This window comes from Vigna unguiculata, chromosome 1 (assembly GCF_004118075.2).
Source record: "Vigna unguiculata cultivar IT97K-499-35 chromosome 1, ASM411807v1, whole genome shotgun sequence".
NCBI classification, from domain to species: domain Eukaryota; kingdom Viridiplantae; phylum Streptophyta; class Magnoliopsida; order Fabales; family Fabaceae; genus Vigna; species Vigna unguiculata.
The window spans coordinates 22,147,089-22,173,909 of record NC_040279.1 but is presented as its reverse complement, the minus strand read 5'-3'; the positions used below and the strand labels follow the sequence as shown (position 1 = coordinate 22,173,909).

The following is a 26,821-nucleotide window of genomic DNA, read 5'->3' as shown; positions in this document are numbered from 1 at the left end:
TTCTAGAACTGCTTGCCGATATGTATGCCCAACCACACTTCAGAATTCAGACTGCTTTCTTTATGGCACAGGAGTTTGATAAATTCCACAAGTTATATCCATTCTTTAGGTTATTAATATTATTTATTTTTATCGATCAGATTAATCTTGGGATATACGTGGAGGATAATAAAACAGAATTCTCAGTTTTGGTGGACAGATCTATTGGAGGATCCAGCTTACAAGATGGACAAATAGAGCTGATGGTCCACAGGTATGTGTTATTCTTCACATGGTGCTTTAAATAGATTGATATTATACTGAAGTTACTTGAAATTATAATTGAACTACTTCATTTTAGAACTTTGCATGGCCTTGTTTCTTGGAAATGTGGTCTTTTTCCATCTATGGTAAAATCTGTAAGCATATAGAAGGGAGCAAAACCTTTAAAAATTAAAAAGTTTTGGAAGAAGGGAGGGGAAGATTTCTTAGATGTACAATTTAGGTTGTGATTTGGTACTTTAGTGAAGCATAATGCAACGTTTTTTAGATAACTTATCTGCTTCAGCTTTTAAAGTGTGGGCATGTTGGCTGTGTCTTCATCATTTAAGTGGTGGGGATGAATTACTTAATTCAGCATCACGATCTCCATTTTTTCACACTAGAGTTTGGATTGCTTCTTTCAGAATACAGTATTAACCCACGAGTCAAAATTTTGCACATCTGAGATCTGACAAGACTTTTTTGTGCTCTAAAGTTTTCACAAGAACTATGAAAAGCATTTTCTTGGTTTTAAAATCAATAGTTCTCTGTCATTTATCTCATTTTTTCTTATGCTGAATAAATAATGTTATTCTTACTAGTTTTATCGTCTTGCCATCTATAATTGTTTACTTATCTTGTTAATTGGTGAATTACATCTCTTATTAAGGTACTACATAATACGTTAGGTTTTCTTCAGTACTTATTTTTGAAAAAATAATGCTATTAAATTTATTGGTATTTATAAAGGAAATATGCAATTGATTTAAAGTATTTGGCATTTTGATGAACAAAAGAACATCCGTCATGGTATGCTGCTTTTACAATTTGAAGTTTTCATGAATTTCCACCCGTACCTGTCTTATGTATTGGTGACTTAGTGGGTGATGAGGGTCTACATAGCGGGGGATATGCAATGGTAAAGAGACCTCTCATTGCTTTTGATTGCTTCCCCCACCTCCCACCCTCACCCATGCAACCAGCAGCAACCCTTTTCTTTAGGTCTTGTTTAGAGGGTGTCTATTTTCACTGTTTGATTCTGTTATTGTATTTTTGTTTCATTTTTAAAGGACTAACCAAATTTCTTTCTTCTCGTAAACAGGAGATTACTACTTGATGATTCAAAAGGTGTTGCAGAGGCTCTAAATGAAACAGATTGTGTTGGTGGTGATTGCAGGGGTCTAACTGTAAGAATTTCGTGCATATTTTTTATGTTGTTTAGTTGTTTGTTTCTTTTATTAGTTAGATGTGTATTTTGCTTATATATATTCTCACTTTATCAGCTGACAATTGCTCTCAAATGGGTCTGAAAATGCTGATGGCAGAAAAAGGTTTGACAAATCAATGTCAATCCACATTTTGCTAAAGCTGACGAAAATGTCAATGTCATAATTTTGCATTTAGTGTCAAAATCCCATGACCTGCATTTAATATTTTCTTATACAGTTTTAATTACATAATTAGGAGGTTTAATTACATTCCATAATTAAGAGGATTAATAGGCTGATTGTATATTTTATATTTATTGTATAGGATCATTGGTCCTGAATAGTAGGAATAGATTATATCTAATAAAACTTACAATTTTCAGTTATTAAGCAATTGCTCCTCAATGAATAATATCATAAACAGTTTTTGACGTGGCATCAAAGTCACTTAGAACCTATCATAGTCAAGTTCTTTGGAGTTATTATGCCACTGTTATCGGGCTCTTGTTAGACCACCCACAAATATCTAATCTTGTATTCAAGATGTTGATCCAATATGAGGAGATTTGTTGAAGATCTCACATCGACCAAGAATAAGGCCAAATTATAATGAGTCGGGTGTAATATTACCTTACAAGTTGGTTTTGTGAGGTTGAGTCAAGGTGGAAAGCTCATGTATTGAAAGATAAGGATAATTCATTCTTAACAGAAAACCTCATTCTTCCAAATTCAGTCCCATTAACACTTCATCATCTATTGAGTCTAATACTTCACCATCTACTGAGTCTAGTCATGTTGCTTCACCATAAATAACTGGAGAAAAAGTGTAATCCATCTACTGTAAGTATATACTCGTGAAGAAGAAGGTTTTTTATTCAATCACCACAACATGAATATGAATCTATACCTAAAATACCTGACATTAATGAAGAACAAAATATGTCAGCCATTAAAGTTTGGGACCTTCCAATTGCATTAAGGAAAGGTGTTAGAGGATGTACTCAAAAACCAAGGTACCCATTGTCACACTTTGTGTCTTATGACAAACTATCCAGTAATCACCAAAGCTTTCTTGGTCGTCTAAATACTGCCATTGTTCCAAAAACTATGGATGAGGCATGGAATAGTAAGAATTGGAAAAATGCTATGAAGGTTGAAATGGTTGCTCTAGAAAAGAACAAAACTTGGAAATTGGTGGATCTACCTGAAGGAAAAAATCTTGTTGGATGTAGGCGGGTGTTCACTATTAAATCCAAGGCAGATGGGAGATTAGAAAGGTACAAGGCAAGGTTAGTAGGTAAGAGTACTCAAACATATGGGGTTGACTATCATGAAACTATTTTACTTGTTGCAAAAATGAATAGTGTCAGAATTTATTGTCTCAAGCAACTAATTATGAATAACGATAAATAGTTTTGCAACAATTTGATGTCACAAATGCCTTTCTGCATGTAAATCTTGAGGAAGAAATTTACATGGAGGTCTCACCTGAGTTTAAAGTCGAGGAGAGAAAGGTGTGTAAACCATGGAAAGTACTCTATCGACTGAAACAATCACTTAGAGAATGGTTTGACAGGTTTATTATTGTAATGAAGATCGTGGGGTACAAGAAAAGCCAAGGTGACCATATATTGTTTATTAAGCATTCAACTTCAGGGGAATTACTGCACTAAGATGATACAGCTGTAACTGAAAATGATGAGGTAGGAACGAAAGCCTTAAAAAAATGTTTGATAACAGAATTTGAAATTAAGGAGTTAGGTAGATTGAAATATTTTTTGGGCATTGAAGTGGCTCATTCCCATCATGGTATTTTCATCTCTAAACAAAAGTATGTGCTGTATTTATTGGCTAAAAGTGGTAAATTAGGACGCAAACCAACAGAGACACCTTTCAAACAAATTCACAAACTTGGTGAATAAATTGAAGATGTAGTTGTGGATAGACAATCTTATCAAAGGCTGGTCATGAAATTGATCTACTTGTGTCACACTAGGCCAACGTTATGGAGTTCTAAGTCAGTTCATGCATACTTCAAAAGGAGCTCATCTCAAAATTGTTTATCACATTCTACCGGACTTGAAAGAAACTCCTGGAAAAGGAATTTTATTTACAAAGGGGAATGAGATGATCTTAGAAGCCTACACAAACTCTGACTATGCAGGTTCTATAGATGACAGAAGATCTATCTCTAGATATTGCACTTCTCTTAGAGGAAATTTAGTCAATTGAAGGAGCAAAAGACAAAATATTGTGGTGAGATCAAGTAGGGTTTAGAGCCATGGCCTTAGGGATTTGAGAAATACTATGGTTAAAGATAACTTTAGAAGAACTGAGTATTGATTGGAAGAAGCCTATGAGACTGTATTATGATAACAAGTTAGGAATAAATATTGCAGATAATTTAGTGCAACATGAGAGAACTGGACCTGTTGAAGTAGATCAACACATCATAAAAGGAGAAATTGGGTAACAGCACAATATGTACACCATTTGTATCCTTTGGAAATCAACTTGCATATGTATTGACAAAAGGGCCAAGTGGTGTTACATTTTAGTCTAGTGTTGGCAAATTGGGAATGTTGAGAATAAAGAAAATAGGGATTGAGATTAATCTTCCTTGTGTATAAACCACACATAGGGTAATCTATTTATAATAGAGAGAGGTACAAGTAAAAAGAGTAACTGAAAATAAAAAGATTAAATAGAAGATATTGTTTGATATTGTGGTTATCAATATCTAACAATATCTTAATAATATCAAACAATATCTAACACTCCCCCTCAAGCTGGAGCATACAAATCGTATGTGCCAAGCTTGTTACAAATATAATCAATTCTAGGCCCTCGTAAAGACTTAGTAAAAATATTTGCTAACTGATCACTTGAGTTAACAAATTCAGTCTTGATGTCTCCAGACAAAACCTTTTCTCGAATGAAATGACAATCAATCTCAATGTGTTTGGTCCTCTCATGAAAGACAGGATTAGAGCTAATATGAAGAGCAGCCTGATTGTCACACACAAGTGTCATTTGAGTAACATCTCCAAATTGTAACTCTTGAAGCAATTGCTTGAGCCAAACAAGTTCACAGGCAGCTGAGGCCATAGCTCTATATTCTGATTCTGCACTGGATCTTGCTACAACACTCTGTTTCTTACTTTTCCACGAGATCAAGTTACCACCAATGGAGACACAATACCCAGATGTAGATCTTCTATCAGAAGGAGATCCTGCCCAATCAGCATCTGAATAGCAAACAACTCTTGTATGGTTATTAGAACCATATAACAATCCTTTTCCAGGGGATCTTTTAATATACTTCAAGATACGAATGACTGCATTCCAATGATCTTCACATGGGGAAATAAGAAATTGGCTTACCACACTGACTGCAAAAGAAATGTCAGGACGAGTAACGATAAGATAATTTAATTTTCCAACTAATCTTCTATACTGCTCAAGATCAGATATAGGCTCCCCCTGATTTGGTAGAAGTTTAGTATTGGGATCCATGGGTGTATCAACAGACTTTGAACTCACCAACCCAGTTTTCTCCAGAATATCCATGGCATACTTTCTTTGAGATATAACAGTATCATCATTGGACTGTGCCACCTCGATACCCAAGAAATATTTGAGTTTGCCAAGATCTTTTGTCTGAAAATGGTCACAGATATGTTGTTTCAACTGAGAGATGCCATGGTTGTTACTCCCTGTAAGAACGATGTCATCAACATATACTATCAAATAAACACATCCAGCACTCGAGTGTTGATAAAAAACAGAATGATCTGTTTCACACCGAGTCATACCAAATTGTTGAACAACATTGCTAAACTTTCCAAACCAGGCCCTAGGAGATTGTTTTAGGCCATATAGTGATTTGCGAAGACGACATACCATCCCAGAAGACTCCCCCTGAGCAACAAACCCAGGAGGTTGCTCCATATAGATTTCTTCTTGCAAATCACCATTGAGGAAAGCATTTTTAACATCCAGTTGATAAAGAGGCCATTGTTGAAGAGCAGCCATGGCGATAAATAAACGAACAGAAGCCATCTTTGCCACGGGGGAAAAAGTATCGCCATAATCCAAACCAAAAATTTGAGTATAACCTTTGGCCACAAGACGAGCTTTGAAGCGATCAATAGTACCATCAGGTCCAACTTTGATAGCAAACACCCACTTGCAACCAACAACAGATTTCCCAGACATAATGGGACCAAATCCCAAGTTCCACTGTTATGAAGAGCATTTAGTTCATCAATCATGGCCTGACGCCAACCAGGATGGGCTAAAGCTTCACGGACAGTTTTCGGAATGGTCACAGAAGAAAGAGAGGAAAGACATGTATAAAAAGGTAATGACAAGCGATGATAACTCAAAGCAATATAATAGGAAGAGGGATTACGGGTAGAACGCATACCTTTTCGGAGGGCAATGGGAAGGTCAGACTCAAGTGTCAGAGCCGGAGGAGACAGAGCAGTTGGCACTTGAGTGGAGTCACATGGTGGTAGTTGTGATCGGTTTCGGCGACTATAAATCTGAAGAGGTGGTGGAGAAGCAGACTGTGGAGCAGGAACCGATGGTGAAGAAGACACAGTAAGAGGGTCACAAACAAGAGGAACATTAAAGGTATTAGAAGAGGTGTCAGGACTAGATGGAGATAGAGGTGAAGTTTGACTCTTAAAATAAAGGGAGAACTCATCAAAGGTGACATCTGCAGACACAAAATAACGATTAAGAAAAGGAGAAAAACATTTGTATCCTTTTTGTGATCTTGTAAACCCTAAGAAAACACACTTATGTGATCTAGGAGAAAGCTTGTCAAGACCAGGACTGAAATTATGAACAAAACATGTAGACCCGAAAACTCTTAGAGGTAAGGGATGAAGAGGGTCATGAGGAAATAAAATGGAATGAGGGATGTTATTCTTTAAAACCGAAGAAGGCATGCGATTAATAAGATAACATGCAGTAAGAATAGCATCACCCCAAAAATGTTCAGGAACCGCTCCATGAATTAAAAGAGTGCGAGTGGTTTCAATAAGATGTCTATTTTTACGTTCAGCTACACCATTTTGTTGAGGGGTATAAGCACAAGAAGTTTGATGCAGAATACCGTGAGAAGCCATAAATTGTTTAAAAGAATGAGAAAGATATTCACGGCCATTATCACTGCGCAAAACTCTAATAGAAACACCGAACTGAGTTTTAATTTCATGAAAAAAAGATGGAAAGATATGAAATAAATCCGAACGATGCTTCATTAAAAATAACCAAGTACATCTAGAATAATCATCAATGAAAGTAACAAAATATTGAAAACCTAATGTAGATTTAACGCGGCTAGGACCCCAAATGTCAGAGTGAACCAAGGCAAAAGGGGATGAAGCACCACGTGTGACACTACGAGGAAAGGAAGTACGACTATGTTTGCCTAATTGGCATGACTCACACACCAAATGAGATAAGTTGGACAAGGCAGGGACAAGCTGCTGTAACTTAGCAAGGCTTGGATGACCTAACTGAGCATGAAGAAGAGAGGGAGACTCCATAACTGCACCAACTTGTGTAGAAGGACGGAGATGATAAAGACCATGAGACTCACATCCTGTGCCAATCACCTGTTTCAAACTCCGGTCCTGTAAACACACAAAATTGTGGGTAAAAGAAACAACACAATCAAGAGAACGAGTTAGACGACTGATGGACAACAGGTTAAAAGGAGACCCAGGGACATAAAGAACATTATCAATGATTAAAGATGGGAAAAGTTTAACCGTGCCAATACCATGAGATGAGACTCTAGAACCATCAGCCAGTGTAACAGAAGGTAAATGATTAGGAGAGGATAAAGAGGAGAACAAAGATTTGTTACCAGTAATATGATCAGTGGCTCCTGAATCAAACACCCAAGGACCAAGAGAAGAAGATCGAGTCAGACCAACAAAAGATGTACCTGTGTGAGCGATAGATGCAGTGGAACTAGAAGACTCATGATCCTTATACCATTTGAGAAATTTGTTGAACATAACAGGTGTATCAGGTGAAACAGAAGGAGGATCCCAGTAGAGGAAGGTGGGGAAAGGTTGGTCTGAACAACTGCAGCAGAGCGAGGAGGACGTCCATGCAATGCATAACACCTGTCAATCTTGTGACCTGGCTTGCCACAATGTTCAGACTCATGTAATGCATAACACTTGTCAATCTTGTGACCGAGCTTGCCACAATGGTCACACTTAGGACGCCCTTTTCCCTGTTTGCGAAGGCGAGTCCGGTCATCGCGGTGAGATACCAATGCAGAAGAATCATCAACAGAAGCAGGTGTATCAGTGTTAGGTTGTTCTGGTACACACAAAAGAGTAGAGCATGTTGAAGTTAAGGTGGGGACAACCGGGGAACCCAAAATTTGATCACGAATATGTGAATATTTATCAGCAAGCCCGTGTAATGCTCCGAGCATGAAGAACTTTAAGCGTTGTTCGATCTCCGTGGCAGAGTCGGGGGAAGGAGGCAATAATTCATTGAATTCATGAAATAGAGCATGAATTTTGCCCATATAATCAGTCATAGAGTCTTGATGTTTAGAGGAAATAAGCGTTGCAAATTTAGAACAGACACCATAGAGACGTTTAGTATTATTGGTGTATAATAACTTGGCATGCTCCCAGATTTGAGCACATGTTTCGTAGGAACGAAAAAGTTGTTTTAACGAAGGATCAAGAGTACCCTTAAGAACCACACATAATTGAGCATCAATGGTTTCCCAACGGTCGTTCTCAACAGGAGTGAGAGTAGATGCTTTCGGGGCAAGATGATCAAGATACCTCTGACTCTTAAGCCATAAGCGGACGTCTGATGACCATGTGGCATAATTATGGCCAGTTAACTTGTCAATGGATAAGTGTACATTAACATAGTTAGTGTAGATGGACGGGTCAGACACACTAGAAGAGTTTTCAGAATGGGAAGAGGCAGCAGAAGACGCCATGGAGGAGGCACGGCTTCAAGGTTGCCGGTCAGAATTGGCACTCCAGCAACAGAGGTCCGGCGGCGGTGGTCTGGCTGGGTCCGGCGAAGGTCCGGCGGCGATCTGGCAGAGGCGGCGGCTCCAGTGGCGACGACAGAGGCAGAGGCAACGGCGATGAAAAGAAAAGATACCTTAAGCTCTATACCATGTTGAGAATAAAGAAAATAGGGATTGAGATTAATCTCCCTTGTGTATAAACCACACATAAGGTAATCTATTTATAATAGAGAGAGGTACAAGTAAAAAGAGTAACTGAAAATAAAAAGATTAAATAGAAGATATTGTTTGATATTTTGGTCATCAATATCTAACAATATCTTAATAATATCAAACAATATCTAACAGGGAACGAATGACATCCACTCACCAACTTGAGGGGGAGTGTAGAATTTCATGATTTATGTTGCAGTTAATATTTCCTTGTACAGTTTTAATTACATAATTAGGAGATTTATTGTACAGATCATTGATCCTAAATTGTAGGAATAGTTTATATTTATCATAAATTAGAATTTTCAGTTATTAAGATTTTGTATTCTATTTAGGAGCAATTGCTCCTCTATCAAGAATATTAGAAACATTTTTCTAACATTTAGAAATGTTTAATTGATGTATAAATGAGAAAGAAATATTTCAATTTTCAATTGCTTTCCGAAACGGATTTATTCCCAATGTTGTCAATAAATTATGCCTACCCAATTTTTTTTGGCAGTGTGCAGTTTTGGCTGTTAGTGTATTTGGCTAGAGCAGTTTTCCTGCATTTTGTCTAATGTCATTCATGGAAAATGTCCCTGCTGCTGTGTGATTTAGATTTTCATAATTGGCAATATTTCAATAACAACCTATTTTGTAGGTCCAAGGCAAATATTACTACAGAATAGACCCCTTAGGGGAGGGTGCTAAGTGGCGTCGTACTCTTGGCCAGGAAATATATTCTCCACTTCTGTTAGCCTTTGCTGAAAAGGTGAAATTCAATACTGGAAACGAAGTAGTTCTTAAACAGATATCTACTTTTTATTTGATAAATTGTGAATATTTAGAATTATATCAGGTACTAAGGGTCTATTTCATTGTGCAGGATGATAAAGATGACTGGACGAATTCCCATGTATTAACATTTTCAGGAATAGATTCTTCTTATGCATTACCTGATAATATCGCTATTATAACATTACAGGTATATATGTCTTCAGCTTAAAGGGATTTCCTTATCCCCAATAGTATTAGTTCAGTAACTAACAAGTGAATTTACAGGGCCAATACAATGATGGTAACAAAACTTTGTTTTTTTTGTCTTGTGTGTGAGGAAGTGCACATATGTTAGGCCATCAAGATCAGAAGAAGGGTGGAAACAGAGAGAAAGAGAAAAAGAAACCAAGGAACATTGAATTCACCAAAAAGAATTTCTGTTAATGGATACACATGTTTTTTACCTTCTTGTTATAACTAACGAATACACATTACTGATGATATAACCAATATTCTAACCACTGTTGTGAAATGTATATAACTTTTATTGAATATATTGGAATTGTTCAGATTCAACAACTGATGGCTAAGAAAACAATGAGAAACTATACTCTAAAATTTTTTCCGGAACTCGTAGCACAAATTGAAACCTGAGAATCAAAGGGTTGAGAAATTAATCAGTAAAACCACAACACATGTTACTTGTTGTATAACAATAACACCTTACCCCACTTAATGATCTATTTTCCTTCTAGATAGACCTTCAATTTTGCAACCTCTTGGTTCCTAACAATTTATGAAATCTGTTATGCTGAAATTCTATTTTTTGTAATATATCTATGTTCTTGAACTTTGCAGGAACTTGAAGATGGGAGGGTTCTTCTACGGTTAGCACATCTATATGAGGTCTCGACTTCATCTTATGTAGCATTTCTCTCAAGTTTTTCTTTGACTTCAGATTGGAAATGAGAAGTTGTAATGTTTTATTGGTACCATTGCTCTTGTATGTTTATTTCATGATCTTTGCTGGAATGAAGTATAAGCCTTGGCATTGAAAATAAAGTGCACCAATTAATACATGAATGAAGGGAATGCATTCCTATCTCAAAACTGCACAAGTTTTGTATAGAGATGGGTTCCTGCCATTGTGATTGTTTGCCAACTAAATAAATACATCATAGTTGTTACTTATGAATATGAATATGAATACTGTAATTAATAGTTAATAGAATATGAATTTGCTTCATGCTTTGGTCCCTAATTCTCTTGGTCCGTCAAATTAATGCACAGATTGAAGAAGACAAGGATCTCTCTGTATTGGCAACTGTGGAGCTTAAAAAGCTCTTCCCTGGGAGGAAGGTAAGTGATAGGTTTCATGAGAGTATACAATTTTTATCTCTTTTCTTAGCTTGTTTTCTAACTCAAGTTCTTTCCTTGAAAAATAGATCAAAGAGGTAAAGGAGATGAGCTTATCTGCCAATCAAGAAAGAACAGAGATGGAGAAAAAGAGACTTCATTGGAAAGTAGAAGGCTCTTCTGGAAACAGACATGTTTCCAGGGGAGGACCCGTTGATCCAAAAGAGCTAAAGGTGGAGCTTTCTCCAATGGAAATCCGCACTTTTACCATTTATTTTGATGGTGTTTCAGACCAACCTTTTTATGCAGTGTAGAGCAAAATCACTAGTCCAAGTCCTTGCTTTTGAACAAGTATATTGGTATGACACAAATATTAATGTTTCATATACTAGATGTTTTGCATAATACCATATCTTGCTTGAAGACTAATATAGCCTATTTCTTTCATTCTCTTATTTGTGTAGTTTTGTTATAAAATAAAGTGATGAGACTATAATGCAACCCTAACAAACAATTAGTTGCAAATTTTTAAAACCCTATTTTCCATGTCGTGATTCACGGAAGCTGCGCCGAAGACCTTGCTCCAACTGTTGCTGGATTTTTTCCTTCTTCCGCAAGTTGTAATGGTTGTGAACGTTGAGTTGTTGCTGGATTTTTTGTTGTTCTCTCCTTCTACTCTCTTTTCTTATTCTTTTATCTATTACAGATTAATTTTGCTCTTTAAAGTGTATTTCTTGTTAGATTCCGAGATCCTCAAAAAATATGGAAAAGTTTTGTTGTATCCTTAGAAGTTTGTGCAACACAATATGAATAAGTTTTTAAGGACAATAATCATTAACGCCTCATGAATCAAGTTTTATTGGAATTTTAGTATGATTGTACAACAATCTTAAGAATTTATGGTTAACATCAACAACAACTTAATTCGAAAAATCAAAATATTCTTTGGAACTCAAACGATCTTTGCGAAAACATTCTCGGATGTGTCAAAAATTGAGATATTCTCTAGATAGAACTTTCGGTGTTGGCAAGAACTTGTCTCTACCATGTTAGACATGTATGGAATTGTTTCTGTTCTTACATCTTCATCTTCAAAACCCGACTCCAATATCCTTTCAAAACAAGTTAAAGACTGGATTTATGTGAACAAGGCATGTCGACACACTTTACCTAGTGTCTTGTATAATGAGTTGTTCGATGTGTACTGCTCATATAAGGAAGCGAAATACATTGAAATACATTTGAGATTCGTTGATTTTCAAATATACTACTGAAGACTTCGTCCGAAAAAGATTTGTCATAGAAAACTACTATAATTGGACCGGAAGATATCAAAAGAGAAAAGGTGAATTCAATACAAGAAATTTAATGAAGAAAGAAACAATTTAGGCTCAATTTCATAAGATTTTTTTTGTCTATGCTTTTTTTTTTTTTTTGCTTTTATTAATATATAATGATAATTACGTAATATAAAAACATAGTTACATATTTTATATGATAAAAATATATTATTTCATCTAAAATTAACATTATAAAAATATTAAATAAAACAATTGATGAAATTTTTTGTCCACACAATTTTTCAAAGATTTCCAAAATTATTATCTTTCTATATAAATATTAAATATTGATATGTTAATTTTTTTTTCTTAGATTTTAATATAAGACATATTCCACACCTACTATTATTATTATTTTTTTCTTTAATCAACTTAATTTCTCCGTATTTCTTTTTAACATTATTTAAAGAAAATAAAAAAGAAACACATTGACAATATTTTAAAAAGGGTTAAAAGCGAAATTAGAATTATATTTTTTAAACTTTGACAAATTGTTATCTTTAATTCTAAAATTGAATATATATAATTATCTGTGTTAAGTTTTTTTACATGTGATATATTTTGGGTTGACATTTATATTATTTATATCCTTAATACACTTTAGTTCAAATGTCATTTTATGCTGTTTAACATATAAAAAGAATCTAACAATATTAAAAATACTATATTTATTTATTTTTGAAAATTAAGAATCAAACTGTATTTAAACATAAATAAATTTCAATTTTATATTAAAATTAAAGAATAAATATATTTAACCTTTTAGAAGATTAAAAACAATCAACTATATTTTATTAATAATTTCTATTTTTTAAAATTCAAATAATTTTTTCTTTTCAAATGCATATTATTTACTTTAATATTCATAAAATTAATATTCGTTGGATAATAATTGAAAAAATAACAAGGAAAACAAAGAAAAAAAAAACAAATGAGTCTATTCACTGTTGTGGTGGTGTAAACCCGATATTCGGCGAAGATGCGGCAGCGATACCCACGGAGACCAACACATGAGAAATAAAAGGTTGTGTTTGATTTAATGAAGTTTGGTAAAGTAGAATAGAAGCTGAACCACCAACGAACACACCCCAAACCCTCCTTCCAGAACTTTCATGTCCATCTTGCCCTCACAAACCCAAGCGTCATCTTCGTCCTCTTCATCAGCGCCATCTCCTAACCCTAATCCCCAACATGGCATCGGAAGCCCTCTTCCTCAACAACCTTTCCCTCACCTCTCACCCCCACTCCACCACGCCCTCGGATCTCTCCAGATCTCCGATATCGCAGGTTACTTCTTCGATCTTTCCCATTCCCTTTAAATTCTACGTGGACACGAGGAAATAATCATGATTCGTCACTGCTTCTGTGAAATTGGGGTGTTTTTGTTTTGTTTTGTTTTGTTTAGGAATTGAATGGTCAAGGTGGTGGTTAATTTTTTGTTTGTTTGATTGGTACTATGCTTTTTTAACTGATTAAGTGGTTCAATGTTGTTGTTAGGTTCATCGACTCAAGCTGCCAGAGATTCTGGTGGATCTTCCGAAAAGGTAATTGTTGTTCTGATTATCTAGGATTGTTTTGTGGAAGCTTATGGCCTGGTAGAAGTGTAGAAATGTGTTTGGGTATCTGTTGGTTACTATTTTGTTCCCTTGTGTGGCTTTTAGGTGACAGAATTAGGGTCTCCAAGTGGAGTGACGGTTTCACCTCAGCAAAACTCTAGAACACGTTCTAGGAGTCACGGAGGAAGACGGGCAGGAATGGTTTCTTCTCATAGAAACCAACAAGCTCCTGGGTCCCTGGGTTCTCATGGAAGTACCCCTTTGGCAGGGAGGAAATCTCAGACTGTGAACGGAAATTACTTGCTGAATTTTCAATATGACCCGATATCCCGTTCTCAACCACGGGGTCCCCCTCCCCCCCTGCTGCAAGAAGGCATTGGAAGAGGAAGCCATACAATAAAGATTTGTTTTTGCAGGCAAATTACAAGTTCATGGTATTAGATTCGGGAAATTATACTCCTGAGTCGATGGATCCTGATAAAATGTTGCAGTGGGAAGACATTATATGTGTGACATATTTGACCCCCTTCTCAGTTCAGTGTCCAATTTGTTTGGAGTATCCACTGTGTCCGCAGATAACCTCATGTGGACATATTTTCTGTTTCCCATGTATTATACAATACTTAATGATGGGTGAAGAGGATCACAAAGGTGATATCTGGAAAAGATGTCCTCTGTGTTTCGTGATGATGTCTGCCAAGGATTTATATACAGTTCACATCACAAATGTTAAACAGTATCAAGTAGGAGAAAATGTTGAGTTCACCTTTTTAACTCGGAAAAAGGACTCATTTACTCTGACAAGTAAAAATAAACAAGAGACAAATATCACATCATTTGGTAATGGACACTTCTGTGATCCCTTTTCAAAGTTTACTCTTACATCAGATGTAGATCTCTCAGTGAGACATTCAATATCAGATCTAGATGGTTGGCTGGCCAGAGCAGATTCTGGTCTTGTTGATGACATGGAGAAGCTTCCTTATGTTTGTGCTGCAATGCAGCAACTGGAACAGAGGAAGAGGTATTGGAATGAGCAAAAGTCTAATGACAGTGAAAATTCTAAGCCCATTGATCATGGACATCAGATACAATCCATGGCTACAAATTCTATGGATACTGATGATGAAAACTGTTCTAATGGGTCAAAAACTGCCTCTACTGATTACAGTGACCAAATTAAGGTTTCGATTCTGGAGAAGTCAACTGCTGGAGCCTGTTCTGACCCAACTTTGAATGTGGAGAAAGAACTAATAGAGCAACAAATGAATTTATGTTCTTCATATGAGGAGAAGAATAGTATTCAAAGGCCAGCAGATGATGGTGTTGTTGAAGAAGTGAAGGGAAATGATTCATACAGTTTCTACCAGGTAACTAATGACAGTTGGTTTTAGTTGTGTTCTGCATCATATCATATGTTTCTTGCTCCATAATTTTCTATTTGGATACAACAAACGTGTCTATAAAGTATGAAATGATTTTTCATATTGAAATCATGTGGAACAATTTGATATTATATAGGGTTCATTTGGTAGGAAGGAGAGAAATAGTTGGCAAATAGTGTGGATGGAAATGAAGAAGGTGAATGGAAATAGGTGAGAAATGAAGTGGAAATACAGGTGTTTGGTTTAAGAGAAAAAAGAGGTAAATATTTAATGAAAAATAGGCGGGAAATAGAGTGAAAATAACTAGGTGTCCTCTAATATCATTTTAATTTCTCTCCTCCCTCGTTTTCCCTCTACCGAATGCACCCTTTTTATTTCCCACCAATTTCTTTTCTCTGCATTCTATATCTCCTTCACCAAACAAGGGTGTAGTAAGACATTTTCACTCAATTTTTCTCTTTGAAAGTGGTCGGCTTGACTGAAGATAAATTAGGATTATAAGGATTTGTGTAGATGCATGAAGACATTAACTATGTTACTATTTTGTACCAAAGCTTTGGAAGTTCTGATGCCTGTTTAGTTGGATGGCGGCATTAATACCTCACACTTTGGCATACATGTTTCATCAAACATGAGATTTGGGGTGTGTTTGAGTAGACAATTTAATTAGAAACTTACTAAATAAAGGCTTATCATCTAAACATGTATGCATGAGTTGTCAATAATTAACAAGGAAATAAGCTTAATTAATTTTTATAGAACTTCTAATCGCTTTTTATAAGTAGTCTTGGAGAGCTTATTGAAATAAGCTGAAAGCAACTTGTGGACATATGATAAGCTATTTTCATAAGCTTTGCTTACACGTGTTTGTCATAAGATATTCCCTACAAATATGTTCTTTCTTAGAGGGAATGGGACAAAATCAGTTTATGGGTGAGATTAAAATGAACCCCTTGTGTTGTTATCCAATGAGTTGGTGGGGAACCCTGAGAGTTTTCGCCTATTAATCTTTCAACTTTAAAGTTCTCAAGGAAATCAAAATGAGTATCTGTTAAAGAAAGCAACTTGTGATAGGATCCCTAGAATCTGGCCACCGTTTCCTACTTAAAGGCTTATTTATTCATAAAATCCAATTATAAATGGAAAAATGAGCTGCTTTTGATTCTATACTTGGTTTGGGAATAACTTCTTTTGATGTTCTTCATTGTGTCCTAAAGATGTAATTTTCCATAGCGGTCGGTTATAGTTATTGTGCTGGCTTGGTTAATTTACTTGCAACATGTTGACCATGGTCTTTAATTTTCCATTGATTTCAAATTGTCTACCTACCCTATACCCCTTTATTTTGTTGGACTCTCAAGTTGCTATCAGGAATTGCTGTTTTTAGTTTCATTGAGCAATTCCCGAATGCTTTAGGCCTGAAACTAGCTTTAATGATGGCATCTGGATGTTACATGCTCTTGTCTATTTCAGGCTGCTGATGGTCAGCATCTAATTCTTCATCCTCTGAACATGAAGTGTTTGCTCCACCATTACGGGAGCTATGACATGCTTCCACACAGGTTTGAACAAAATCAAATTATAATTCTCCTATGTGCCGAGAAAATAAGTGGAAAAATGTGTGGTTGGTTTGTGAGCTTAAGATAATATGATATTGGCATAATGTGGAACTTTTATCATTTATAATAGCATTAAATTGAATAATGAAGTCCCAGTTTTGGTTTATGTTTATGTGCACCATACAATAAGAACTTCAAATCATGTTAATATTATTTACGTAAGGTCTACTGTTCCAAAAAAAAAAATGAATACCACCCAAACTACAACGATTTCACCATTTTTATATCCATGACATTCTTATTACATGTACCATTGATTTCGAAATAGAGTTGAACCTTAGTTATAGACTATAAAATAAAGATAGCTTTTAAATATAGTGAAGTTTGGCTTGTAGTTTTTGCTTCACAGAAACATATTGAGATCTGTTAGAGATATGGTTTGATTATGTTAGAGATATGATTTGATTACATTAAATAGGAATCTATGATATGATTTGATTACATTAAATAGGAATCTATGATATGATTTGATTACATTAAATAGGAATCTATGATATGATTTGATTACATTAAATAGGAATCTATGGTATGATTTGATAGGGAAATATCTAACCAAATTCATGAAATTCATTATATTCCTTCTCGATTTCTCTCTTCTCAATGGGGTACTAGAGTGGTACCATCCCTAACAAGAAGGGAACTTAAATCTCTATTTTCTCTATGGGTCTTGTGTGAGATCGCACATGAACTAGAAATATGACCAAACTATAATATATAACTGGGGTGTAAACTTTACTTTACAAACTGATTGTGAGGTTGATTTAGGCATAAACCCTCTCACTAAGATGGTATCAAAGCCTTTCCTAGTGATGTGTTAGGTTTATTGTGTCACATGTTGTCAGTCTCTAACTTTATTCACATGCTCAATGTCCTCGGTGTGAACACTCAATGTCTTTGTTGTGAAGACTCAATGCTGTTGGTGTGAGGGGATATGTTGAAGATGCTACATCAACTAGAGAAATGGCCAAATTATAGTATAGGGTGCAAACCTAAACCAAATATATAGAAATTAAATTGTCATTTTGTTCAGAAGAAGTTGTTGGTCAAAGAAATTTGCTCGTAATTTGTCAACTCTAATGATCAACTCACTTATTTTGACTAAGTCCTTCAGAGGACATCAAATTCAATTTATAGGTTCCAAAGCTTGGTACATATTGTTATCAAAATATCGAATAACGAAAATTATTGAAGACCCAAAAATGCTTTATGAAAATATGTTGGAAGCCATAATGGGTTATTGGCATTGCGGATTTAAATAAAATAAAATATATTCTAATAAAGAGAATACAATATATAGATGTAGATAATTTTAAAAATTCAATAGTATAATTGTAATTCAAAAACAACGAAAGAAAAGGAATAACCAAAAATAATATCATGTCTAAGAAATTTAAATAACAATAAAATCAAATTAGAACACAAATTTCATGCTTAAAACTTAAAATACAACTAAACATAACGAATGAAGGAGTTGCTGGTTCAAAGTGGGTAGGGTAGGATAGACTTGCTGTCCACAGTGGCAGCAGCAAGACTACACAATAATAAAGGAGACCGTTAGTTCAATGTGGATAGGGTGACCTAGGTCAATATTCTATTGTATTTCCTATTGGACATCTATGTGTAGATCATCATATATTTTTGTTTCACTACTGATGCAAGTTTCCTTATAAATGAATGAATCAGCTAAGAGAGAATTGAATTCTCTTGGACATTTTTCATATTTTCCAGTTTCAAGTATATAATATCTTATTATCATATCACTTTTTCATTATAAATATGAGTAATGTGTGTACACCCTTGAAATTCATTATATTCCTTGGTTTCTCTCTTCTCAACATGGTACCAGGGCTGTACCGTCCTCTCCTTGACATGTTTTGTCACTAATCCTCTCAACAAGACCACTGGGAAACACCATGAGAAGTTACACTAACAATATGGGCAGTCTTAATGGACTAATCACTGTTGGGCTCCATCAAAGACCAAATTTTCAGTAGATGTTGCTTTGATCTTATCCATTTCCTCAGAAATGTCGATGCCTACAATAGTAGTAGTGGTAGAAGTTGTCGTTTCAAAATGTATGGGTTTGAGGTATTAGTTGATGTTTAGGATGTTTTGTGTGTATTTATGGTTTAATGTCTTGGTCTTCAATGAACGTCTTTCTATTTGGAGTAGCATCAGTGAGCAACCAAGCGTTAAATTCTTTTTAACCAAAGTTTGGTCATTGCAGAATAAATGGAAGGATTCTACAATTGGAGACAGTCACTCAGTCTGAGGCCATGAGGAGGCGATATCGATTCCTAAGTCATTTTCCATTAACCACAACATTTCAGGTACCTGTTCAAAGAGTTTTATAGTTCCAAGATATTTTTTTCATGATTTATAATAGGTGTTTACTAATTTTGCAGCTTTGTGAAGTTGATTTGAGTGAGTTGTTACCTCCTGAAGCACTGGCTCCATTTATGGATGAAATAAAGAAACGTGCAAATCAGAGGAAACAACTTGCAAAAAAGGTATCAATGTAGCCCATCATATTTTAAAATAATCCTTGACCCACATTAGCATTTCTTAACATGTTTATAAAACATGGTAGTTATGGAAAGGAAATTCTCTTAGAAAGCTAATATTTTTTCAACCTTTTCCATTCATTATTTATTTCATTTGTAAACGTATAGGTTTTTGAATCTAGAGACCCTTTTTTAGATTACAGTTCAATGTGGGTTTTAGAGACCCTTTTATAGATAACTTTTTTGATGGACTAAAACAGTGCTACAAAGCCTTCTAGTTGCAAGTTCATGCTTGCTGTTTTGCCCACTGTTGATATTTTTATTTTTATTTTTTGTTATCATCATATGCCTTTTATTCAAATTTCAAGTATTTGTTTTGTTTTCGAAATTTTGGAATGTGCTTTCCCAGCTATATTTTTGTTTTTAGGAACGGAAGGAAAAAATAAGGGCTGAAGCTACAGATACCTATTCCCTTCCCATATCATTTAGTAGTCAGCTTACATCTCGTGATGATCCTCCAACATTCTCCATGGATGACTTTGAAGGTAATCTGCATTTTGGTTGTTAGAATAAAAGTTCTGCTGTTATTTATTAACAATCCCTCCATACAGTAATTTTTATTGAGGTAGTTCCATAATGAGAACAATAACAGGACTTGAACATATAAATAAGAGATAAGGAAAGAATACACCAGGAAATACTCACACGAGTCAGACATGCTGAAGACACAGTAGCAAAAAAAGATAGTTACATTTGTATGGATAATACTTAAATTCAGTTCCTTAACTCCTACTGTCAAAGTTAGATTTTACCCTGGTGATCTGTGCTGACCTTTATTGCAAGACTTAATTATGTGGATTATTGTAGTGAAACCCCGATTTTAATTGGAACAACACCTAAAAGCCTAAGAAACTGTATTGAAGTTTTGTCTCTTATGGATACCCCTTTCCCCTCCATCTTCATACGCTCGATGTTTGCACCAAAACCATCTCAACTGATATGACATCCTCCTGACTCTTCCCAACAGTTTCCTTGAATTCTCCACTTCCTTAATGGTTCTCCCTGTCCTTTGCAAATTAAACCCTGTCCTCCATTTAGGATAGACCAATCATTGTCTTTAACTTCCTTTGGGCCTAATGTTGATTCTCTATTAGAATGTGGTTGTTTAAAATTCCGTATTGACTAAGTATAAGATCAAATTATAATATATAAATCGGTGCAAATCTCACATTAGAAGCTAGTTTTTGTGAGGTCGAGTTAGGTTTAAAGTTTACTTTTTAAGATGATATCAGAAATATCTTAACAAGGTTTTTTGGGTTTATCATGTCACTTTCTATCAGAATATATTTATTCTCATGCTTGAGATGTCCATTACTTAGCGGGAAGGAGTCTGTTATAGATCTCATCGCCTACAGTCAAATTATAGTGTATGAATGTGTGGACATGTCAACTTATAAGTCAGTTTGTTTTGTAAGATTATGTTAGACTTAAAAGTTTATTTTCTAAGAGTTGACACATTATTGGAAATCTTACTATTGCAGAAATAGTTCTGTGAAAAATGAGTGAATTATGCGTGCTGTACTTGTGTAACCGGTGTTAATTTCCATCATCGCACTGAGGCCTTGCCCTCTTCTGTTTTACTTTTCATTACAGCAGTGTTGTGATATGGTATATGCAATTTATGGTTTTGTGCTATGTGGTGTATCATACTTGGACAATGTTGTGACATGGTGTATGTAATTTGTGTGTTTTGTTCAGCTCTAGGAAATTCATCTATTTCCTCAAGTCCTCCCGTAGCTGGGGAGAGAAAATCCTTCTCGAATGTCACAAGACTTGGGTTTGCTGCTGCTCATGATTCTCCATCCTTGCAAATTCAAGAAACTAGTGGTCTACACAATAACAATACCACAACTGATTCGTCTGCCCCAACTGGTAATATATGTTTATGCAATTTTATATATTCTGCATGGAAAAATTTTCTAAGTGGTATATAACGGAAGAATGAAGTAGTTGAAGTGCCCAAAAATGTTTTTAACCGTTGTAATTCCGTAGGTTCGAGAAACGGGGAGATACAGTCATACTCGAATGTTATATCAAGAGCAGAATCAAATATAAGCTCGAATGCACCAAAGACTAATGAGTTGGGGAAGAAAGGTAAGAAGCCAAATCGAGTTCTTCTATCAACAGCTGGAGGTAGACGTTATTGATTACTCGGTCAGATGATTCCCAACCACCTAAGCCTAAGCCATACTATTTTCCAGATGATCTCAATTGTAGAATTGTTAACCTTCTATGCATTCACATGTACTTGATGTGCCTCTAATTCACTTTTTAGTTGTAGATAGGTAGACATGTGTGAAGAGAATAAATGTTTTCAACAATAAACAAGCCATGACAGTTGCAACTTTAATTTATTGGATTCAGAATCAATAATGAGCACTCCAAAAAAAAAATAGCAAATGTTATAAAGCATGTATGGCTAATCATTAAAATTTGGTATGTTATATCTTTAATTAAGTATAAAAATGGATTTTATACAACTTGTTTGGAACGTGTAGGTGTACCATCTGTGGTCTCAATGGTTGTTCCAGCTATATTACATTTTAAGAGAACGACAGTTTTTTTCCTGTATTTCATAATTTCAACTTGTATCTTCATAAATAATTTGTATTATGGAATGTAAAAATTAGAATATTTTTTTTATGTTATATATTTTAGAATACAAAATAAAAAATGTATTTTAGATTATATAATTTAAGATATAACTTTTATATTTTGAATTATATCTTTTTTACGATAAAAAATGTATTTCAAATTGTATATTTAATAATATAAAGTAAAAATATATTTTGAATAGTATAATTTAAAATATAAAATTTATATTTTATATTGTATAATTTAGAATACAAACGTTTATTAATGTTTCAAAATATAATGAAATTTCTATAGGTTTCAGTGACCATTTTCTAATTTGATTATGTAAAAAGAACTTTGATAACATGATCTTTACAATATACTTTTTCATGAAAACGAAATCTACAACGTGAAAAATAAAAATAAAGTAATAATTTCTCAACAGGAGCATGTCGGGTTTTAACATCTATTGAAATTTTGTTCAAATAAAAATTACACACTTTATTTCGTTAAAGTATTCTTGACAAGGCTCATACTAAATAAAATGCTTAAAGATATTTGCATAAACACACTGGAACTCAATTCAATATTAACTTTCTTGAAAATAAACATTCTTGGAAACAAGAGTAGGGTTCAATGCACATCTACACAGAGAATAATACGGTCATTCTTAACAAATTCAAATCCTCTTCTCGGCGTCACTCTAAATCCACCACTTCTCAGCAACTTCAAATCCCCATAAACTAAACAAAATTAAATGTTTGAGTCCAAGCTCCAAGTTTAAAACAAAAGTGACAAATTTCTCTCTAGGGTTCACTCGCGATTGTAAACCAAGCTTCATCATCTTTGATTGAACTCCAATTCTAGGTTAGGGCACAAGGTTACAATGTGAGGAAAGTTAGTGAGATTAAGCAAAGCAAGGTTATAGTGTGAGGGAGAGAAAATACTTCGTGGGGATTGAGGACAAGAAAGAACAAGACTTGGATGCTCACACGATCAAAATTTAATTTTTCAATAATTTATTTATTTGAAATCCATATGTACATGCTTTCAATTACTTACGGATTTAATTACAATTAAATACATATAACATTTTTTAAAAAATTCTTGACTCAACCTACCAAATTTACATGCAAATTTTACATAAGAAAAGGTGAGATGAAACTAATTTACTATTGCATACAAAAACAAATAAATTCATATGTAACTTGATTTTACATATGTATAATAATCCTTATAAAATTCGCATGAAAAACTTAGTTTATTTATTAATTCAAATCTATATATAATTATGAATAGGTAACTATTAGTTTTTATTTGTAGTGTATTTTTATCTTCTCTTCAAGAAATGACTTTAAACATGTTCATGAAAAAATAACTATTGTAATTATTTAGAATGTCTTTTGTATATGTGATAAGTCGCTTATTTCTAGAGTTTTTCTTAACTATTTGTACTATTTTGGATAGGTTTAGAGTGTTAATTAAGAGTTATTAGCTTAGAATTAGTTTAATTAGATTTTTATGCTAGTTTTACGAAAGTAGCTTAATTAGGTAGTTTTTGGCACATTTTTAGTGTAAATCTTAGAAGTACTATTAGATGGTCTCGTTTAGCATATAGGATAGATTAATAAATAGGTTCATAAGCATCTTAGTTTAGTCTTAGTTAATATACATAGACTTAGGAGTTAAGTAATTAAGTTTGTGGTCTAGGTTAAGAGTCATTAGAAAGAATTTAGTGTAACTGATATCCTTTTGGAGATTTTTAAGTGTAATGTAGGAAGAGGATCAGGGATAGATTCAAGTGATCAAAGAAAGTCATAGTAGAATCTGAATCAACCAAAAATGCAAGAAAATACTTAGAGTTGACTCATAGTTGATTTTTTGAATTTCAAATCTAATTGATGTGGGCACTTGTGGAAAAAGCTTAAGAGCATTGAATTACATTTGTGCTAACCTTGAAAGAGTATGAAAATTCCAATTTTAGTTTTTGCTTATATAGTTTTGGGTTGTAAGTGCTAATCTGTTTTTTAGATTTTGAATTCAAGAAAGCTTGCTTTGCAATGTTTCAAAGTCTTTATTGAGGAAATACAACACCAATGAGACCTGAGTCCAATCACACAAGGAATTGACACCACTCTCAACCCAAAACCTTAAGACAATGAGTTTATGGGTCTTCTTTGTATAGTATTTTACTTTCTCATTTTTAGTTAATGTGGGACTTAGACTCACACTTGGATTCCTAACTGTATGTGAGGAGTGGAATTGGAGGCAATTGGTCAGCTGTCTCACAACTGCATGAATCACTTGTTGTAGAAGGTTAAAGAGCTCCAATGGACTAAACGCACTCAAGGATGCAATGTTGAACTACTCCAGCCTGTAGATTTAGATGGCAACGTGCTACCTAGGTGGCTGGTCAAAAGTTTGTTAAATTAGTGTAAGATGGAGTTTTTGGCAGTTAACCCAACCTGCAATAAGCAATTTTAGGTGTTGTAAAACTGAGATAAATACTGTGTGGACTCATTTAAACACATACAACACCACACCACACACCAATGCCATTCACACCATCACAATCATCATTCACACCACACACCAACGCCATTCACGCCATACATTCACGCTAGAACCACTCATCCACACTACCACAAAACCACTTTCCTCTCATTTTTCTCTTTTCTATGTTCAATGTTTTCTGCATAGTCTTGGATTGCTATTGGATGAACAACCACATAGACAGAACAAAAAAAGTGGTGAAATTGAATAAGGAAGAGAGTAGAAATTATAAAGAGAATAACACTTTCGAAAATTAGTGATTCCTTGTAACAGCATAACGAAAAAGAGAAAGTCAAACTAAGTTTAAAAACGATAAAATAATGTTAGATAACTAATTTAAGTTGTTTGTTTTTTTAACAAAAATCATATTCACGAATACTTTTAAAAGTATTTTTATCACTTAAAACTTAATGAAACTATAACTCTAGTCTACTTTTGGAATTTTATATATCTTATAAATATCTTTTATAAATTTTAGCTTGATAAGAAAACGATACAACATTCATTGGTTTATATTAAATAATTAATGCAATAATTTTTGTGTAACATTCCATTTAATAATATATCTACTAAACAAAATATTCTATATGATAATCATTAAGCATATAATACTAACATGTAATTATTATATTACAGTCATCCAAAATATAAATTCAAATATAAGTTTATACATGACAATCTAAAGATCTAGAGTTTTTCAAAAAGAAAGTATGTACACAAGCTAAACAAGTGCATCATCCTCTCCCTCAACTGGTCTAACTACAACTCCTTTATCTATTTACACCAATCAAGTGATAATTGCAATTAAGAATATAAGACGAGACAAAACACAAAAAAAATGGTAAGCTAATGTACAAAAATGTTTAGTCATTTAAAAGAATAAAATCAATTGATCATACACAACCAATCATAAAGTCATGAAAGAATACTATCCTAATTCATACCAAATTTTATATGACTCAATTATTTGGATGCATGCATTGATATCGGATCCTGGCAAGTTGTGCACTTGTGGTGGCCTCTACTACTGCAAAGCCGCTGCTAGTGAGTTTCACCCTATCACTCACAAGGTTAGTTCGTTTCCGTCTTTGACCAAGGTAAAATCCCTAGATTAGAACCTCCTGCTCCTCTCACTACATGCCCCATCCTTCTCTATTTGAGAATTGAATGGTCATTAGAGCGTCAGGATAACTTCCAACTGGATCCATATACCAATGCATACACTACTATAAATTACAACTAATCCCTCTTGAATTAGTATCAACCATTTCCAATTTAATCTCAAATACCAACCATTTCATAAGTAGTAATTTACATTAGCCACAATACATCAAAATTAAGCATAAAATAACTACTAGACTCTAATACACTTACTCAACGAGACTATCCATTCGCTAGGCGAAAAGTGCAGAAATTCCCCCTCGTCCAACGAGGACATTCTCGACCAGCGACTTTAAAGTCAAAAAAACTCTTTGACTTTAGATTCGTTCAGCAAGCAAATACTCGACCAACGACCTCCTCAAGTCAGTAAGTCCCCTAACTTTGGATTCGCTTAGCAAACTCACCCTTGACCAACAGTCTGCATAATTCTGCAATACTTGATTTCTAATCCTGACTAAGCAGCCCACTAATAATCACAAATGCCAAAAACATGTCACGCTTAATTTCACCACAATCCTCAACACCAATTGATCTCAATTGTAAAACCCCAAATCAATCAATAGAGCGTTAGGAAAAGGTTTGTAGAGAGATGATGTGTTTATAAATAATGAAACTCGTTTATAAAATAAATATTTATATGTTAACTTTTTAATATTAAAATAATCAATATTATTATTTTAAACACTCTAGCCATTCTAAATACCATTTTCTAGGTCTTTTCATATTTTTACTAATAAAAGAATAGCCACTTTGATAAATTTATAAAGATATATTATTACAAAAATATATGAAAATATTACATGTAACACTTAATCTCAAACTCAATACTTTAAAAGCATGCATAGCATTTGTCTACTAAAATTAAATATTCATTCAAACACATATGTTCAACCTTCATTAGCCAACAATGAATTTGTAACAAATTTTTTGTTTACACAATGAAAATATGTTGGAAGATGAAACTAACATGAAAGTTTGATAAATACCAAAATGTGAACGAATAAAAGTAAAGAACTCATGAAGAAATAATCTTTCTTTATTAATATTGTTTCTCTTTTGTCCAAACTTGAGATGTTCCACTTGGATTGTTCTTCAAATAAAAGAAAGCAAACAAATGAGACCCACATTATTGCATCAATGGTTCCAAATCTAAAAGGGTGTCATGATTTTATAAATTCAAATCAAACAACCAATATAAAAGGACAAAGTAAAGAAAAAAAAAACCATAAAGAGTTGATACTTAGATGTATAGAGTGAAGA

General features: G+C 34.1%; 2 protein-coding genes across 3 annotated transcripts in view; both read left to right on the top strand.

Annotated features, from left to right (window-relative positions):
- LOC114195651 (probable alpha-mannosidase At5g13980) overlaps positions 1–11,640 on the top strand; it is a 34,982-nt gene extending 23,342 nt beyond the window's left edge. Inside the window, exons 23-30 of one of the 2 annotated variants that reach the window (XM_028086204.1) lie at positions 141–253; positions 1,343–1,427; positions 9,338–9,448; positions 9,563–9,661; positions 10,312–10,359; positions 10,744–10,812; positions 10,899–11,168; positions 11,274–11,640. In XM_028086204.1, the coding sequence (XP_027942005.1) occupies positions 141–253; positions 1,343–1,427; positions 9,338–9,448; positions 9,563–9,661; positions 10,312–10,359; positions 10,744–10,812; positions 10,899–11,123 (750 nt within the window). In that variant the 3' untranslated portion in view covers positions 11,124–11,168; positions 11,274–11,640. The other variant, XM_028086196.1, reaches the window with a different exon arrangement.
- Positions 11,641–13,131: 1,491 nt separating this feature from the next.
- LOC114181096 (RING finger protein 10) lies at positions 13,132–21,643 on the top strand. The gene is given in 10 exon segments (XM_028067441.1): positions 13,132–13,436; positions 13,647–13,693; positions 13,811–14,057; positions 14,060–15,075; positions 16,564–16,652; positions 18,937–19,039; positions 19,115–19,219; positions 19,641–19,758; positions 20,972–21,145; positions 21,266–21,643. Coding segments are annotated over 10 exon segments (2,229 nt in total). The 5' UTR covers positions 13,132–13,261; the 3' UTR covers positions 21,421–21,643.
- The last annotated feature ends 5,178 nt before the right edge of the window (positions 21,644–26,821 follow it).